General features: G+C 48.8%; 6 protein-coding genes across 6 annotated transcripts; 4 read left to right on the top strand and 2 right to left on the bottom strand.

Annotated features, from left to right (window-relative positions):
• Nucleotides 1-198: 198 nt before the first annotated feature.
• LTR64_006693 (uncharacterized protein) lies at nucleotides 199-2,052 on the top strand (the record flags this gene model as incomplete). The annotated part of the gene is made up of 1 exon (XM_064901022.1): nucleotides 199-2,052. One exon carries the CDS (start codon nucleotides 199-201, stop codon nucleotides 2,050-2,052), a length of 1,854 nt encoding a protein of 617 aa, XP_064752098.1.
• A 616-nt stretch (nucleotides 2,053-2,668) lies between these two features.
• Nucleotides 2,669-4,444, top strand: LTR64_006692 (uncharacterized protein; the record flags this gene model as incomplete). The annotated part of the gene is made up of 1 exon (XM_064901021.1): nucleotides 2,669-4,444. One exon carries the CDS (start codon nucleotides 2,669-2,671, stop codon nucleotides 4,442-4,444), a length of 1,776 nt encoding a protein of 591 aa, XP_064752097.1.
• A 4,352-nt stretch (nucleotides 4,445-8,796) lies between these two features.
• On the bottom strand, nucleotides 8,797-10,803 carry PAK6 (Serine/threonine-protein kinase PAK 6; the record flags this gene model as incomplete). Its single annotated transcript, XM_064901020.1, has 1 exon — nucleotides 8,797-10,803. The coding sequence occupies one exon, from the start codon at nucleotides 10,801-10,803 to the stop codon at nucleotides 8,797-8,799; it is 2,007 nt and encodes a 668-aa protein (XP_064752096.1).
• A 592-nt stretch (nucleotides 10,804-11,395) lies between these two features.
• Nucleotides 11,396-12,855, bottom strand: LTR64_006690 (uncharacterized protein; the record flags this gene model as incomplete). The annotated part of the gene is made up of 2 exons (XM_064901019.1): nucleotides 11,396-12,688; nucleotides 12,742-12,855. The coding sequence occupies 2 exons, from the start codon at nucleotides 12,853-12,855 to the stop codon at nucleotides 11,396-11,398; spliced, it is 1,407 nt and encodes a 468-aa protein (XP_064752095.1).
• A 1,140-nt stretch (nucleotides 12,856-13,995) lies between these two features.
• Nucleotides 13,996-15,372, top strand: LTR64_006689 (uncharacterized protein; the record flags this gene model as incomplete). The annotated part of the gene is made up of 1 exon (XM_064901018.1): nucleotides 13,996-15,372. The coding sequence occupies one exon, from the start codon at nucleotides 13,996-13,998 to the stop codon at nucleotides 15,370-15,372; it is 1,377 nt and encodes a 458-aa protein (XP_064752094.1).
• A 783-nt stretch (nucleotides 15,373-16,155) lies between these two features.
• On the top strand, nucleotides 16,156-17,005 carry LTR64_006688 (uncharacterized protein; the record flags this gene model as incomplete). Its single annotated transcript, XM_064901017.1, has 2 exons — nucleotides 16,156-16,814; nucleotides 16,873-17,005. 2 exons carry the CDS (start codon nucleotides 16,156-16,158, stop codon nucleotides 17,003-17,005), a joined length of 792 nt encoding a protein of 263 aa, XP_064752093.1.
• Between the last annotated feature and the right edge of the window lie 19 nt (nucleotides 17,006-17,024).

Here is a 17,024-nt window from a genome sequence, read left to right as displayed (position 1 = left end):
CCCCCAGCTTCTTACTGTCTAAACTTCATATCATGATACGGCGCCTGTTGTAGCTTCCTATCTATTAGGTGGTGGAGAGTTCTTTCCTTCGTTGTTACTTTGAGGCAGAGATAGCACTCATTGTCTGCCGCCACACTCGCTGTTCGTCTCATTGACGAGGTCTGTCGTGTTTGGAGTTGAGATTTTGGGAAGCAGACCATGGCTTCAACCTCATTTTGGGCTCTTGGCTCCTCATTATTATCTATCGCTGCTGCACATTCGACGTTGCAGTTACAACTATCAGACTCGTTACCGGAATCACATTCTGCTTTCATAAGCCCTTCGTTTGCTGGATTTGGTATAGAACCATCGAACCTCTTCTCCTTCACTGGCTACGACACTCCTAATGAACTGACGTTCAACCTGATTGACAACCTGGTGAGCTATGCTGGAGCTCCACCACACTTGCGAATAGGAGGAAACACGCAAGATTACATGGTGTTCAGCGAAGATCAACAACAATACACATGGATTATCAATCCCAATGCGGTAGGACAGGGTGCGTTCGCCAGCGACCACATGTTGATTGGCCCAAAATTCTTTGAGGTTGCCAACAGGTTTCCAGAAGGCACACCAGTAACATGGGGACTGAACCTGGCATATCAAGAACCAGACTATATTGAACGATTAGTCACAATGGCACAGCAAGTGATTTCAGGCATTCCACGTCTCAATCTTGTCTCGCTGGAGATTGGAAACGAGCCAGATCTGTTCGCGCAGAATGGATTCCGAACAGGACCTTGGGGTGGTGATGTCTATACCGATCAATGGTTGGACAGAGCAAGCGCATTGTATACTCAAGTCCTGCAGCCGGCTGGTCTCCCAAGTAACTTCTTTGAGCCTGGCGCTACCGCATCCACCATCGGCACGTCGTTTCAGATCCAGGAGCTCGAAACCCTCGGCATCGCAGTCCAAGCTAATGGCTCGAGCAATTCCTACATCCGGTCCTGGAATCAACACGATTATTACTACTACATTGGTGTGTCGACATATCCACTCACGCTGAATCATTTCATGACTCTGTCGACGACCCAGGACCAGTTCAGAGATTGGGAAAGACAGATTCAGCAGGCACACAACACACCTTATCCTTACGCGTTGAGGGAGATGGGTGTGGTTGGCCCTATTGGTCTGGAAGGAATCACCAACACATTCGGTGCTGCTCTGTGGACGTTGAACTTTTTCCTCTACACTGCCACTCTGAACATCACCTCAGTCCAGATGCATGTCACCGACAACAGCAATGCCAGTGCTTGGCAGCCAATTGAGATGTACAACCGACAGCCATTTGTGCGTCCTAACTATTATGGATTCGCAGCTTTCGATCAAATCATTGGACCGTCGTGCCAGGCTCAAATTGCTCCATATGATATTGCGGCATACCCCGAGAACTACGGTGGTCGCATTACTGCCTACAGTGTGTACCAAAACGGAGCTTTAGATACGATTGTGGTGATTAACGCGAATATGGCCAACTCGTCCGAGTCAAATAAAGCCAGCGTTACAGTCCAACTGAGTCTGCCTAGCTCACTTTCGGGGCAAGTATTGCACCTCGCTTACCTCAGCAGCACTGGCGCTGATGCAACATCTGGCACAACTTGGAATAACCTTGACTTTGAGCAAAGTGGCAACGGCAGGCCTACCACGGTGAATGATGGTCTTTCTGGCCAAACAGTCACGGTAGCCAGCGACGGTAGTGTTAGCATCACAGTACGTGACAGCCAAGCAGTCGCAGCCAAGATAGGGTCTCAAGTCGGTACAGGGACTGCCAACCCATCGGCGTGTGCAGCCATCGCCTCGCAGTCTCCTGGAATAGGATCCACGTCGACTACGAGCTCGAGGTCTAGTGCTAGTAGCACGAATGCTGCGTCTAGCATCCGTCAGCCCAGCATGTCTATTACTGGTTCGTCTGCAAGCGCTACTGCCACGAACGGAGTGAGACGCATTTCAGCAATTATCTTCAGCACAATGGGTGCGGCACTCATCAGTGGCGCCCTTATACTTTGGACTTGATCAGTATCAACGACTGACTTGGTAACGACATAGCCACTCTTGGTTCTTGGAGGATATCACTAACCTCGAGGATGGACGATATGAATACAAAGTAAGAGCTCGACCAGAGAGCCACAACCTTCATGTGAATAGTTTGAGGGATGATAGCGTACTGCATTTGAGGAAGGGCCACGCAACCATTGCGCAGTTTGGAGTTTGGGTTAGCATGAGGAGTGCTCAAAATAGACGATAGAAGTAGCTATCTAATGATGAAAACTAATGAATGCCTGATTCATTTTGAAAATCCTGTGTCTCGAATTTAAGTTCCAGTTGTTCACGCACGGTTCGCATGAGCTGTGGGTGGTGGAGTCCTTAGTTCCATACCCCCACAATTTGGTATGGGATAAGTCTGCACATGTCGAAACGTAATATCTCGACAATCCAGACTTCGAGGTCGACGATAACCACAATGTCGTCCCTTCCGTCCGGTCATCTCGCTCAACGAGACTTATGTCACTTGTCGCATACGAGCTAGCGGCTAGTAGCATGGCACCTTGAACGTGACCGTACGCCCCGACACCAAAAAGCCACGAGAAGACCTGTAAGCTCTACGACCGACAACTACACCAGTACCACGATGAACAACGAAACAAATGAGCATGTTACCAAGCCCCGATATATCCTTGGTGGCCTCTCGAGCTTCATACCTCTTCAGGATGAGCACAACGCCATAGTGTCGCGCGGGCAGCGTGTACCTTCACTGATACAGTCTCGTGGTTCAGAACGGAACCTCTTCTCCCTCGGCAGGCGCAATCGTGCCTTCTCTACGTCTGATGATGAATCGATAGAAGCAACCGCAGCTTTGGACTCTCCAGCTAGACGACCGATTCTCCGGCATGGCCACACAACAATCGATCGCGATCGTGACCTCGACCTGAATGAGGAGCGCAGGATGACCCATGCTGCTGAGGTTCTCATGACGCCTCATATGCGCAGCATGCGACTCATTGGATCCAGTAATCCACGGTACCGCTGGCAGCAATACTACAAGACGCCGGAACAACTAAAACAGTATCGCAAACCACTTCGTCAGTACTACGAGCGAGTGAACTTCCTCATTGCGCATTACCTTTACATCGATCGGTTGCTTGATTCGAGTCTGATACACAAGCTGATGTCGGAGTATCAAGATGGCGAAGCAGAAGAGAGACAAGAACTACAGCCTATCAAAGAACAACAAGAGGAGGCTGCGTCACCAATGATGAATGGTGATTCGTTGTCAGACATTGATGATGACAGCAAGAGGGGTGCACGTGCAGAGGACCAGCGACAGCGACAGCGACAGCAATCCCAATCACAGCCACAGCAAACCAAGAAGATGAAGCGGACACCGAAGAACTTGTACAAGATTCCTGATGAGCAGTCGCCTTTGCTTCAACAAGAAGAAGAGGGTGATGTCGAGGCTCAGGAAGACGAGGTCGAGCAGATCGACGTGCCATTTGAAGAAGACGAAGACCTCGAAGCTGGGTCTAGTATCGTTACTGTGGCTATCTACATCAACCTGGTAGCCAACATTCTGCTTCTTGCTGGAAAGATTGCGGTTATAGTGTTGACTGATTCACTGTCAGTTCTCGCCTCGCTTGTTGATGCAGCGCTTGACTTTTTGTCGACAGCCATTGTTTGGGTCACGACTTATCTGATTCAGCGACAAGATCAATATGCCTATCCAATTGGCCGACGCCGTCTCGAGCCCGTGGGTGTCCTGGTCTTCAGCGTCATCATGATAACCTCCTTCTTCCAGGTCGGCCTCGAGTGTCTTTCTCGTTTGACGTCTGGCGATCGCTCCATCGTCGAACTGACAGTACCAGCGGTTGCGATCATGATATCCACAGTCGTGATCAAAGGGTTCTGCTATTTCTGGTGCCGCCTCATCAAGAATAGTTCTGTACAAGCACTAGCCCAGGATGCTTTGACTGACATCGTCTTCAACACCTTTTCCATCATCTTCCCATTGATTGGCTTCTATGCATCAATCTGGTGGCTCGACGCCTTAGGTGGTCTCCTCCTATCCTGCTACGTCATCTTCAACTGGTCAAAGTCTGCATCGGAACACATTCGCAACCTCTCTGGTGCAGCAGCTACGGCTGATGAGCGCAATATCTTGCTCTACCTGACTATGCGCTTTGCGAAAACTATCAGGTATATCCAAGGACTACAAGCGTACCATGCTGGAGACAAATTGAATGTGGAAGTGGATATTGTGTTAGAGGAGAATACAAGTTTGAAGGACAGTCATGACTTGAGCGAAAGCCTACAGTATGTTCTTGAGAGTGTACCTAGTGTGGACCGAGCATTTGTGCATAGTGACTATAAGAGGGTGAATCTGCCGAGTCATATGAACCAGCAGGGATGAGATGTCGTTTATGTAGAGATGTACACGTAAAACATAGATTTGATGAACATGTTATGAAACCCGTCTTATTTTCGTTCCTATTTGAGGTTGCTCAAGAGGAGTATTCGCGAACTTCAGCCATGCTCTTCATAAGTATGGAGATTGACTCTTATTGTCGCAGGAAGGACCAAGACTGCATTCCCTTGACAGTAGCTGTTGATGCCTAAAGCATCAGGCATACACATGACCATTCCGTATCATCGTCTCTGCTTCGTCAAGCCACTGATACAATCCATCGTTCCTAACCAGCCCTCTTCATACAGACATTTCGCAACCAATAACATTCCAAAGCAATTCTACAGAGCCTGAAGACCTGATACACGAACCCTCTCCGTCCTTGCACGCTGCCACAACACAGGACAGGGCACGCAACGCAACATGTTCTTCACCTCCCACACAAGCCTCCTCCGGCTCCCAACACTATCGCGCAGCCTCACCAAATCACTACAATCCTCCTCATCACCATCACCATCTTTACTATCCAAACTCCCCACCCTCCGATTCTTTACCCGTCTCTCCCTCCTCCGACCAGCAATCCGCTTCCCTTGGTCAAAAACCACACCAACGAGGGCCACCGCAAACTCGACATGTATACACCAGACACAAATACAGACGCGAGGCATGAAGACGCGCAGTTCGGTCAAGAGGCTTTGTGAGGGGTGTAAGCCTGTCAGGAGGAAGAATAGGGTGTATATTATTTGTGATCGGAATCCGAAGCATAAGCAGAGGCAGGGGAAGTAGAGTGGGTGGATGAGGGAGGGACATTGTGGGATAGGATAGGTTACGTGCCGTTTGATAAGTGAGAGGGAGGGGGAGGGAGGGAGAGTTGGTAGTGTGTGGAGAGGCAGTATTCAGCTCAGCTGTTTGGGCAGGCAGGCAGGCAGGAAGTGAGAATATGGGACAAGAAAAGCGGTAGGAGAGGTGTATATGATTGAAAGCAGCTGGTAACGACCTGGGAAGATGACTGTACTGTGAGCTTGCTTGCTTTAGCGATCGAGCCAAGTGGGAGAGAAGAAAGAGAAGCGAGATGTTCGTTGGCCGTCTCTTACACACTCACTACATCACTTCACCGTGAGCTAAGATATCTACCTATGCGTACGTTGGCGAAAATCAGACAGAAGCCGTTGTGTTATGAGCTGGACCTTCAAGGTGTGGTTGGTATCTACAACATGTATATAAAACGTTCAAAAGGCCGGCCCTTCAGATTCACATTACACTTGGAGGTTCAAACGTATAGTAGAAAGAATACCCAGTGGCTCTGACGTTCCTTCTCGAATCGTGGTGACCACAAATGTGTTGTGTCTTTCGGGGGAATGGATCTCAAGTGAACGTTTATGTAGAGCTACAATTATGGCGACCTGTACAGCTCCGAAATACTAGAAAGCTGCATACTAAGCAATGGTAATGCATACGCCTAGGACAAGTTAATCTGGAACCGCTGTTATGTGGTGCTGTCGTGTATATATATTAGCCACGCGGAAGCGCGGTACTCGGTAATGGCAGAGGCTCTCATTGCATACTACAACTAAAACGAAAGCAATAACAAAGATAGGTTGAGATCAAAGATGTGGCATCATATAAAGCGAATCATCTATCGAGTATGCAACAATCACAAGGCTGCTTGTGATCGTTTTGTGATAAGTTCTCTTCGTCAGAAGAGGATCGTCCTGTCTGTTCGTTCGTTCATTCCTTCGTTCTCTCATTCATTCATTCATTCATTCCGAAGCGCTGTGTGGATCACCTCGCCATTGCAGGATGTCCTTTCAGCCAGCCGTACTACCGAGTTTGTCGGTTGCACGACAAGGACATGACCGACGTCTAGGCGCTCTGAAATCAGATGGCAATCTCGTCGTTCGGACCTGTGTTTTGTATAGTGCGCAGGGCTGGTCGGGGGTAGACCTTGCGTTGTCGTTGGCTTGTGAAGACACATCGTCTGAGTTTGCAATAAGCTGAGGCTGAACAGCTAGCTATGACCAATATTGCTTTGTCCACATCGTTGAACACGTGTGGGGTAGAATCAAGAGACATCGTCGTCTTTACTTCTGTAGATGCAGTTGTAATTTTCATCGAGACGTGTGAGAAGTCGCCTCATGGTGATTCGCTGTCAAAATCATCTGTGTCCTCGATCTCAGTCACCACCACACAAGTTTGAGCTGGTCGTTCTGTAAGGTCCGCTATCCAAGATGGTACTTCCTCCGTCGATTTCCTGTGCTCAGAGCCACGCCGCTGCGCTGCAGGTCGTTGGGGTTGAGGAGAAGGAGAGGTAGGCATGTTATCCGTCGGTGTAGTGCGTTGTAATTGTACTAGCTGCTCTTCGAGACACCTCGTGGTCTTGTCGAATAGATTGACGTGTGCAATCATCTTGTCTAGTCTCGGACACTTTTGTTGTGATTCCATATCGAAGTTGGATTTTGATAGTCGACGCATTCGTGAAATAAACATTGGTCTAGCCTCTGTCTCAGTGAAGGTAGTCATTGTGTTGCTCGTATCAAGTATCAATCGATTGTGTATTAAATAAGGTCGTTCCCAGTTTGCTGATATACAATGATACGAATGCAAATGTCCGGGGTACACTGGGCTATGTACAAGCTGTGCTGTGTACACATCGTACACGAAGCCCGGTTTGGATCGACAGCCAAGGGTTCATCTTTGTCGTAAACAGTGCCCGGTTTGCGAACACTATACCGTTTCAGGATTCGTAGGTTGTCCTTATTCAAGATAGAATTCCTGGGCAGCCAACAATATCGTCGCGAGACTAGTCGGATCGCACGGATCTGCCAGGTTCAGCGCCTCAATCTGGTGACGTTTGGTTAATCATGATGTCGATCTGCCTCGGAAATATGAATCCAAACTGGTTTGAGGGTCTTTGACTTCTGCCTCTGCAGTACCGGATCTGCGTTTTACACTGCGTCGTGTTTCTGCTCCAAGTTTGCCCAGAGTACAGCCGCACCCAACAACACTATACGTCGGAAGAATGCTGGAGTGAAAAGGTCTGGATTTGGACACCGTAGACCGCGTCATAGATCATAGAGAATCGAAAGACTTCGCTCTCACTTGGCACGACTCGGACTCTTCTCCCTCCGTCTGGCGTACCTGGTACACGAGTAACGTGGTTCGGATTGCCGGATTTATGCTGCTTCGGAACATTCGTCACGAGTACTGCTGGGTCGCTGTGCTGGAGGGTTGTCGGCAATCCAATACAGCAGAAATTTGCTGCAGGAACGATGTTTCATTCAAAGTACAGCAGGAATTGCAAGGATAGCGCCAAGCATTGGTTCGCGAAACCTGCTCCCACATCATTGTGGCGCAGCAATGCTCTTCTCCAGCATCAATCAAGCTTGCTGTCCTCGCTTGCAATATCATTGAACAGCAGGAAAACCGGCATCAAGATGCACAAACAACACCTCCATGCATGCTCTGATTTGCTTTTCTTACAATTTCTTGCAAGACCATATTTACCAGCACGTTTGAGGATGTCCTTCGATCATACGATCCAGTGGAGGATCTTCCATAGTTGCCTGGAACATACATTGTTCCAAAAACGTCAAGATACACAAGACGCACTGGCGTATCGAGGGATAGTCTGCTGGGTGGCCAGCTGCCCGTTCTTTGAATCTGCTTCTCGTTACCACTGGTTTCATGAGTAGTTTCTGTGTTAGTAATGCTCCAATCTCTATGTTGAACAGATAGACGTAATAGTAGACGCTACGCAAGCTCGAGAGAAGAGGGCCGGAAGGAGCTCAGACTCATCGGTGAAAATATTCACACAAAGAGTCCTATCACGTCAAGGCCAACAGAAATTTTGTGACAGATCTGGCACATTTTCATACCTAATCTGAGGGATATGAAATTGTACAGCACTATTTTATCCGGCCAACAAGCTGATTGTTCTGAAAGCTCGAACGAGATGCACAAATTTTTCCGGTCATGCAACGACAAGCCGTCTACAGCTGTGCTAGAATCCTGCAAAGACATCAAGTCCTGTAACAGATCGTATGACAATCGAAAGCGTGGAGCAAAAACAAATGATATAGATACGCAAACCACAATACATGCAAACGATGGGTATCTCTAAACGAGTATGAATAGACCAATTGCCCTGGTACTTTGTGCATGACGAGCTTGCCGTCTTCTTGCACAGAATCTAATCTACCCAAGCAAATTTCCAGACGCCATGCTAAGGTAAAGACTGACTGAAACGACAGGAGAACCTCCACGGTACTGTACAAAGAACGATTTTCCAGCCACCTTGCCCACTCCCTACTGCCAATCATTGGTATCGTTCTCATTTCTCATCGTGAATCGTTAACCTACTACTCCTCGCCAACCTCGATTCGTACCAGCAATTCTTCCAGGAAGGCTTCGAGGTATTCTTTCACACCACCACCCATACCAACCGGACTCTCGGTATCTACTCTTTGGATTTCTTGGAATATCTGTGCAGATTTGCCAACCAGTTTTCGAACTCTTTCGTGGGATTCTAAAAGCTTGCGTTTCTGCATCGCGTCTATCGGTTGCTGAGTTGTTATGTCTCTGAGCATAGCTGTGCGTCTTCTTAAGGAGGCATCTAAAGCAGGTAGGACGACAGACGATAGTGCTGATAGGTCTTGTGGCTGAACCTGCCCTTTGGTCGGATTCTTCGGATTCTGATTGTATTGATCTTCACTCGTTGGCTGAATCTGCACGTCTCCCATTGCCTGCGAATTGTTTGAGTCCGTCCGCACCTGATTTGGACTTAACGGTAGCACTTTCTGGTTAGGTGGTTGTGGGACGGGCGGTAGATCTTGTGCGGTGAAAGATGGTAACGGTTTCTGTTCAAAAGTCAAGGAAGAGCTACTACCTGAGCGTGCTGGTTGCAATATAGGCTCTCCTCTGCCAGGCTTGCCCTTAAAGGGAGGTATATCGGGTATAGCAAATTGTGTTGGTGGCTGCTTCGATTGTTGTGGGATAGACGTGGCTTCTTGTAAAGTGCCTGGTTGTAACAGCGAAAGAAAGCTCATATCGCTCGATAACTGAGCTTGAAAAGCTTTGTTATATTCCTCTTCGCTCGGGCTGTCCTTGTGAGTTCTTTGAAGTTTGCTATTCAATGCAGCAGGCGTTTGTGGTGCCGGGCGCTGTGGTTGTAGGTTCGGTTGCTTGTTCGTACGTGACGGGTCTTGCTTGATCGGTGACTGTGGTAATGGTATCTTCGTTGGTGAGAGAGGTGTATCTGGAAAGGTCTCCTTGACTGGCGACCTGGGCGGAGAAATGGGAGCCTTAACAGTATTGTCAAAACCAAACTTGGTTTGAGCACTTCTAGGCTCTACTAAGGCTCTGGAATTAGTTTCTGAGGACTTCATTTGTCTAAGACCGCCTGATCTAGTTCCTCCTGCAGGCCTGACTGTTCCAAAATCCCAGAGATCTTCATTCTCATTGTCGTACTGCTGGTTCTGGTTCTGTTCGTCTTCCTCATCCTCATCATCAGAATTCTTATTTCCGTATTTAGCCTGCCATCGCTCGTGTCGTTCTATCAGCTCTGTAAGGTATGTTGTCTTCTTAGCCCGTTTCACAAATGGATGTTTCAGCAGTTCCTTCGCGGTCGGTCTTTCTTTTGGATCTCGGCGCAGACACAGCCCTACAAAGTCTTTGAAGGATTGCGAAAAGGCACCCTGTAATATCGGAGGTGGATTCTTAGGTATCAGAAAGAGCACTTTCATAGGGTGGATGTCGGCATAGGGAGGTTCTCCTTGTGCGAGCTCGATGGCGGTAATGCCTAGTGACCAGATGTCTGCTTTATGATCATAGCCAGACTGCTTGATAACTTCCGGAGCCATCCAGAATGGTGTGCCGACGAAAGTGTTCTTCTTTGTCATAGTGGCTGAAAGTTGACCAGATACGCCAAAATCTGCCAGCTTGACTTGTCCGTTCGCACCCAGTAACACATTTGCAGCTTTGATATCCCTGTGTAGTTTCTTGTCGCTGTGTAGATAGTCAAGTCCCATCAGCAACTCCCTTACTATTATACTGATGTAGTCTTCGGTCATCAAACCTGGGCGCATAAGATCTGAGCAACTTCCTCCTGAGCAGAACTCCATAACAATCCACAGATCTGAGCCCTTGAGAAATGAGCCATGGTATTGCGTAACGTAAGGTGATTTCAGCTCGGATAGGATCGAGATTTCTTGAATAATGTCCTCCACTTCATCTTCAGCATTTTCCACATCGATGATTTTTATAGCCACTGATTGTCCAGTCCTCTTGTCTACACCCTTGTACACCTTGCCGAAACTACCACCACCAATGCAATTCTGCTTCGTATATAGTGTCTCTGGGTCAGCCATTTTCGACGAGTGCGATCGATGCTGCTCAAGATTGGGGTCGTTGATGGTGCTTCATAAAAGCAGGGGGTGAGTAGAGTGCCGATTAATGGCGAGGCATAGCACGCTATCAGGGTCGACGCGGGCGGAGGGTCGAGAAACAGGTCGAACGCCCGAAGACGATGCAGAGAGTGTTTCAAAATATTGCTTCTCAGCGGTAATGTTGTCATATAATAATCCGGGATGAATGGCTCGCGTCTCTGGCCTCGTGTCTAGCACATGCATTAGCCAGCGGTTGGCACGACTACAAAATCGAAACCCCGAAGTTATGCCAGTACAGTACGGTGAGGCAAACACACCGTAACTACAAATATCTTTCAATATGTATCTCCCGTATATGAGCCATGTGTATATACCACCAATCTGCTCTTGGTCGGTTCTCAAAAGCAAGTAGATATTCAATCCCCACCATCACATCCGAAACTCCATGCTGATATAGTGCAAAATCAATTCACGTTCTCCCTTCGGCACAAGGGTGCTATATGCCCGGACATCCTCCCTTTTCACCTTCCCTCCCAGTTTATTCTTTTTGTGAGTCTCGAGGTCTTCACCTAGCCTAGCGCCCACGAGCATGCTCTTCGCTGACTCGACTTAATGCTGGGCTTGCTGGCTCACTCGCAGATTCGATGTTGATTGTTGGAACTGCTAATCTTGCGCTTCTCTGGCTTTCTCTTCGCCGCACAGCCTCCTCGTAATCTGGCGCGTCACCCCAATCGTGTAAATCATAGTCTGGTGGATGTATCACATCATTGTCGGAATCCCTAATCATTGCGATGATCCGAGGATCAAGACCCTCACTCCCATCTTCAGTTTCATCAGGAGTCAATCGTGTTGCGCCTGGCGAGTCATCCGATGTTGAGGCTTGTTGATCACTCTCATTGCTCATTCTTCCTCCGGCTTCTCCAGTCGTCGTGGGTGTTGGTTGTGGTAGGTCGATGCTAGATACAGTCGATATAGACGTAACGCCACTATCTGAACGCTGTCGCCCACTAACATAGGTCAAGCTTGGCCGAGAGATGTTATCGAGTGTGAGTAGAGAGGTTACATCGCTTCCAGTCCTGCCATGAACATTTTCGCCCATAGGAGCAGCACCAGAAAGCAGTCCACGCCGCTCTGACTCGTGGCTGTTCGCCCGTACTCTGGTTCCGTCGTGTCGAACTTGGCCAACATCTCCGTATGCTACGCTGCTCACTCTCCTATCCTTCGGCCGCGACTGATGTTCTGCGATCAGTACATCAGCAGTCAAATTTCCAGTCGAGCCGTTCTGCGCTGGCTGATTGCGCCGTTGAGACTCGCGTCTGAGCTCTTCCAATCGTGCCCAGTCTCCTCGTTCTCGTGCTTCACGTCTTTCTCGTCTTCGTTCCTCTCGCTCGGCGATCTCCCTTCTTCGAGCTTCACGAATCTGGTACAATGTTTCCATCTCTGCGTCTCGAGTTGTTTCCTCTTCTTCGGCAGTCTCGGGAAACTCGACTACGGTATCCATGCCACCTCTTTCACCTTCGCGGCCAATAACCTGTTCAGTTTCTTTCGGCGCCTGTGAATATGGAGGCAGAGTCATTACACTTCTAACGCTAGTGTTTCTGTCTACTCCTGCGGTGGTAGCTGTGTTCGGGTTATTGCTTCCGGCTGCGCCATGATACTCGGTGGCTTGAGAGGTACTGCCGTGACGATCTCCTCGTTCTTGTAGGTTCACCGAGGCATACTTGCCCACTGGATGCCACTGGTCCCATCTTTGGCGCAGGAACCCGGGAATGAAATTGGGTGCACCACGATTCTTCAGCTTCCTGCGGCGGAGGTATATATAGAGGGCAGTAATCGCAGTAATGAGTATCGAGAGAGCCACGATAATCTAACATGGCATGTTAGTATGCTGAACTTAGCTACATGTGAGTGCGAACATACTATGATCGCAATCGTCTGCGCATTTGGTCCAGAGTTAGTGTCCGGGGAGTCATCCTCAGGCTCTTGGGGTCTGGTGCCTGGAGGAGGCTGCCGTCGTTCTAGTCTGATCCCCATGGCTTTGAACAACGGAAACGAAGACGAGAGCACATGCGATGTTGTTCAGTTCTTGCAAACTACTTCGCATGAAGTGGATATAAGCAGGACCAGCAAGATAAATTAGGCGTTCTGCAAAGGCCTATTACCAACTTTAGGCATTGTGCTAAACGCAGGTTAACGACTCCTCGAAGTCGTTGTGCTAATGGAAGCAAACAACGAAGTCCAAGTCGGCAGCGAGGTAGCAGTAGAGAATGTAAAATATGCAGTGAAACAAGCGCTCAGGGCACAATCCAGCCGAAACTTGATGGCGGTGCAGGTCGAGTAGCGTCGACAGGGGTGTAACGTCAGCCTCTGGGGATCGTACCTGTAAGCGTAACTTTCAGCGACGCCTCACCAGGATTTGTCCATTTCGGTTCTTGAATTCTTGGATGTAGCTGCATTTTACAGCGGATAATGTCGTGGATACTCGGCATTAACCGTCATGCCTCGTCCTCTCGGTCTGTCTATCTATATGATCATCCACAATCGGATTACAGATGACCACAATTATTTGCCTGTACTACTCGAGTACGCGCTTGAAATCAATGAAGCTAGCGGCTGCCTACGTAACGATAAGCTTTGCGCAGGGACTTGCCAGAGGTCCCAAAAATAGCAACAGTGTGAATTTGAAGCCCTACGACCTATGTCGCGTCTCTAGATCGCCTACCTCTACGTTTTGAGGACTCCGACGCGACAGTCGCGTTCCTGTACCAGATTGAGACAGTATTTAGCGACTCGTAGGTAGGTTATCTACACTGTGCCCTGTGTCGTCCCTGGTAGATGCAATCGTCCCTATTGCCCAGGTTGCAGGTGCTTCAGGATGTGAACGTCAATATGGCCAATACGAGGAGGACACAATGGCTGAAGGAATGAGAAGATAACGCATAGGCATCGAGTAACAACATCGAGAAACTAATTACTGTTCAGTACTACGAGCAAAAGATCAATTCACGAGGAATTGCAAAATAACCACGTGATAGACGTGCTAGCGCGAATGTTTCGGGGGACAATAACACGAAAGCCGATGTTTTGTAAACATTCGTTTTCCTCGATGCAGCTGCTTCGGACTCTCTTACTGATTGTATCTATTAACCACACAGCAGTAGTACCGTGACCAGAATGGCTCACTCTCCAGCTTTCCATGACAGAGGTACTCGATTTACCAATTACAGCAGTATTCACTCCGCCGACGCGTTCGTGGGAGAATACCAAGTCATGTACACGCCAGGTTCAACTTCACCACAACAACCAAGAGCGAACAGGAAGTCTTCACGCTTTAGTAGAACCGCTTCCTCTTCGAAACCACATCAGAATGTCTCGCAGTCATACCTGCTTCCTTCCGACATGCCAAACACTTCGCAGATCATGCCAGACCATGGTCCGTTGCCGAACATTCAGGTACACTACAATATTCCGGCAGATGAGAAGCAGATAGTAGCTTCGCTTCGAGCACTTCAGAGAGACCTAGCTGAAGCTGTGCAAACAATCGCGACCCTCACGCGAGAACGCGACGATGCTCTTCAAGAGATAAGAATGCTCAAATCTACTGCACGAAAGCTATCTTCGCCAGCCTCACGACCAAGCAAGACCTTTGAGGATGAGCTCTTTGATCTAAGCAGTCCTATTCAAGAATCTCCAAAACGTTCTGGACAGCGACTGCTACAATCCAGAAAGGAAGGCAGGGAGCAGAAAGAGACACAAGTTTCAGATGAGGCAAGGGTTATTTCTACACACGCTGCTCACCAGAGGCACGCATCTATCAAAAACGCAAGGGAGAGCAGCAAGCAACACCAGAAGCCAGTTGTGGATGACACTAAGCAGAGCGTGTTGGATGAGAATCCGACCGCTGCTTCCAACACGTCACGACGTAGGAGACGACACTCGTTGGACGAGAATATGACTTCTGCGTACATTATACCCGACATTACCGTTGAGGAACAAGTTCAGAGCCCACTCAAGGTCTCTCGAGCTGCTCAGAATGTCCTTCATAGCTTGGATCCAGAGCACATCAACAACTGTGATGTTTGTCATCGCCTTACCAAGCACATTCGAGCCACTGAAAGAGAGCGGAAGGCATCCAAGAAGGAGGTTGCACTCCAAGACATCGCTCGAGAACCTCCTTCCAAGGTCCAAGACTTTGCCTCTTTCGCGACCGACAAAGCTCGTCGAGCTACTCAACCAGACTATACTGCTGTACTTGCTGGCTTCACCCCTGATGACTCTGTTCTCCACGACCAAACAATGCGACCCAAGGTTTCACCTGATCAGGCTCTCACACGTGTCAGAGTCCTTATGGATGCCCAGTTCCGCAAGGCAAAGGAGCGACATGGTCTAGCTTGGGAGAAATACAACAAAATCGAGGCACCCTTGTCAAGCAAAAAGCATTCTGAGATCAGCAAGGAGATGCAGCACTGGGCCGAGAAGATGGAGGAATGTCGTGTTCATTTGGATTACTTGCGAGACGTCGAAGAGGGCATGAGAGATGGTGACACATAGGACTAGGACTGTACGTATCGTGTAGTATGGTATCGCACGACCAAGACGATTTTGATTTTAGCTGAGCAGCATTCAGCATGGCGCTTGGGTTTGCGATATTAGTTGTGGTAACGACTTTGTCGATTCTTCAAGGTGATATTGTTCTAAAAGTATCGTGTCTGATAGGAGTATTGGTATATGCTTGAAGTGTGTGAGATGGCCTGCTCTAGGAGCATCGATACCAAGCTTGAGATTTGTATAGCTCTACCTTCCGGTGCTGCCTTCCCAGTGAGACTTGTTGGAGAAGAACCTACCGGGCAATTCTGCAATATTTCGAAAAGTTAAGAGTGTTTGTTAATCGCAATCCGCGACAGTAGTAGCAGTAGCAACAAGGCCTCACGAACTCAATGACGATACCAGATCAGGCAGTTCTAATCCCGGTCCTTCGCAGTTGGCAGTCATTGGCTGGTGAACCGAGCTCGCTGGTTGCAATCCTTGATTTTGACACCTCGCGTGTTTTGTGACTCGAAAAGTTACGATCCATCCGTTCACCTCGCGGTATAAAGTTATGTGCTGTCGAACATGCGAGTCAGGTCGTCAGAGAGACCTGGCAGACTAGGAGTGCTGCCAGTTGCGAGTGTGTGCATTGAGTACGTTTCAAATTGGTGCTCTTCATAACTCATCCCTTTGTTGTGAACGTTGTAGCCCACTCCGTGGCCTTCTAGATCTGCCCACTTGCCTGTCCATAATCCCAGCTCTGCCAGGAGTATGGCTGCAGACCTCGACAGCCTTCTGGCAACGTAGATGACAGAACCTATCGACTTGACCCAGGTCAACTCGATCCTCGCATCACCGCCCTTCGTGACAATTTCAGGCACATTCAATGCTCGTCGCCTGCTGGACCACTCCCAACCTGCCATCCGATCTGACTACATCTTCCGCTCGGGCTCTCTTGAACACCTTACCCCCGAAGGACAATCAACCCTGAGGAATCTTGGCATAACTACCATCTTCGACCTGCGCTCCCAACGAGAGAAGGAGACAGTACCCACACCGGACATTCCTGGCATCGAGAACAAGTGGTATCCAAGTACGGCCACAAATTCGACCACTGCATCAGCGCGTGAATCTGAGAAGTCTGAGGAGACAATCAGTCTGACAGGAATGTATCTCGATATACTCGAGACGCATCAACCTAGTTTCAAGGCAGTATTCCAGCACATTCGGGATCATCCCGACATGCCATTCCTGTTCCATTGTACGGCGGGCAAGGACCGTACCGGTGTGCTTGCAGCGCTCATCCTCAGTGTTGCAGACGCAGACCTTGAAACTATCAATTGTGACTATGCGCTGACCAGGATCGGCATCGAGCCTGTAAGAGAGCTGTTAACAGCAAAACTTACAGCTGGTAATCTCAATACAAAGCTAAATAGTCCGAGGATGCGTGAATATGCTAAATTACCGTGAGTGAAACTACTTTTTGGACAAACTATGCGTGTTTGGCTGACTGCTGTCTATTAGGCTTGACTGCTGGGACGTTGTCTTTACAGAACTGGGAAAGAGGTATGGAGACGTCAAGGGTTACGTCAAACAGGAGCTGGGGCTTAGTGGCGAAGAGATGAACACGATTGTCGCGAATCTTAGGATAACTTGAGGCGCACCATTCTGGTAGA

This window comes from Lithohypha guttulata (genome assembly GCF_036872675.1).
Source record: "Lithohypha guttulata strain CCFEE 5908 chromosome Unknown scaffold_5, whole genome shotgun sequence".
Classification (NCBI taxonomy): domain Eukaryota; kingdom Fungi; phylum Ascomycota; class Eurotiomycetes; order Chaetothyriales; family Trichomeriaceae; genus Lithohypha; species Lithohypha guttulata.
This window is presented reverse-complemented; position numbering and strand designations above follow the sequence as displayed.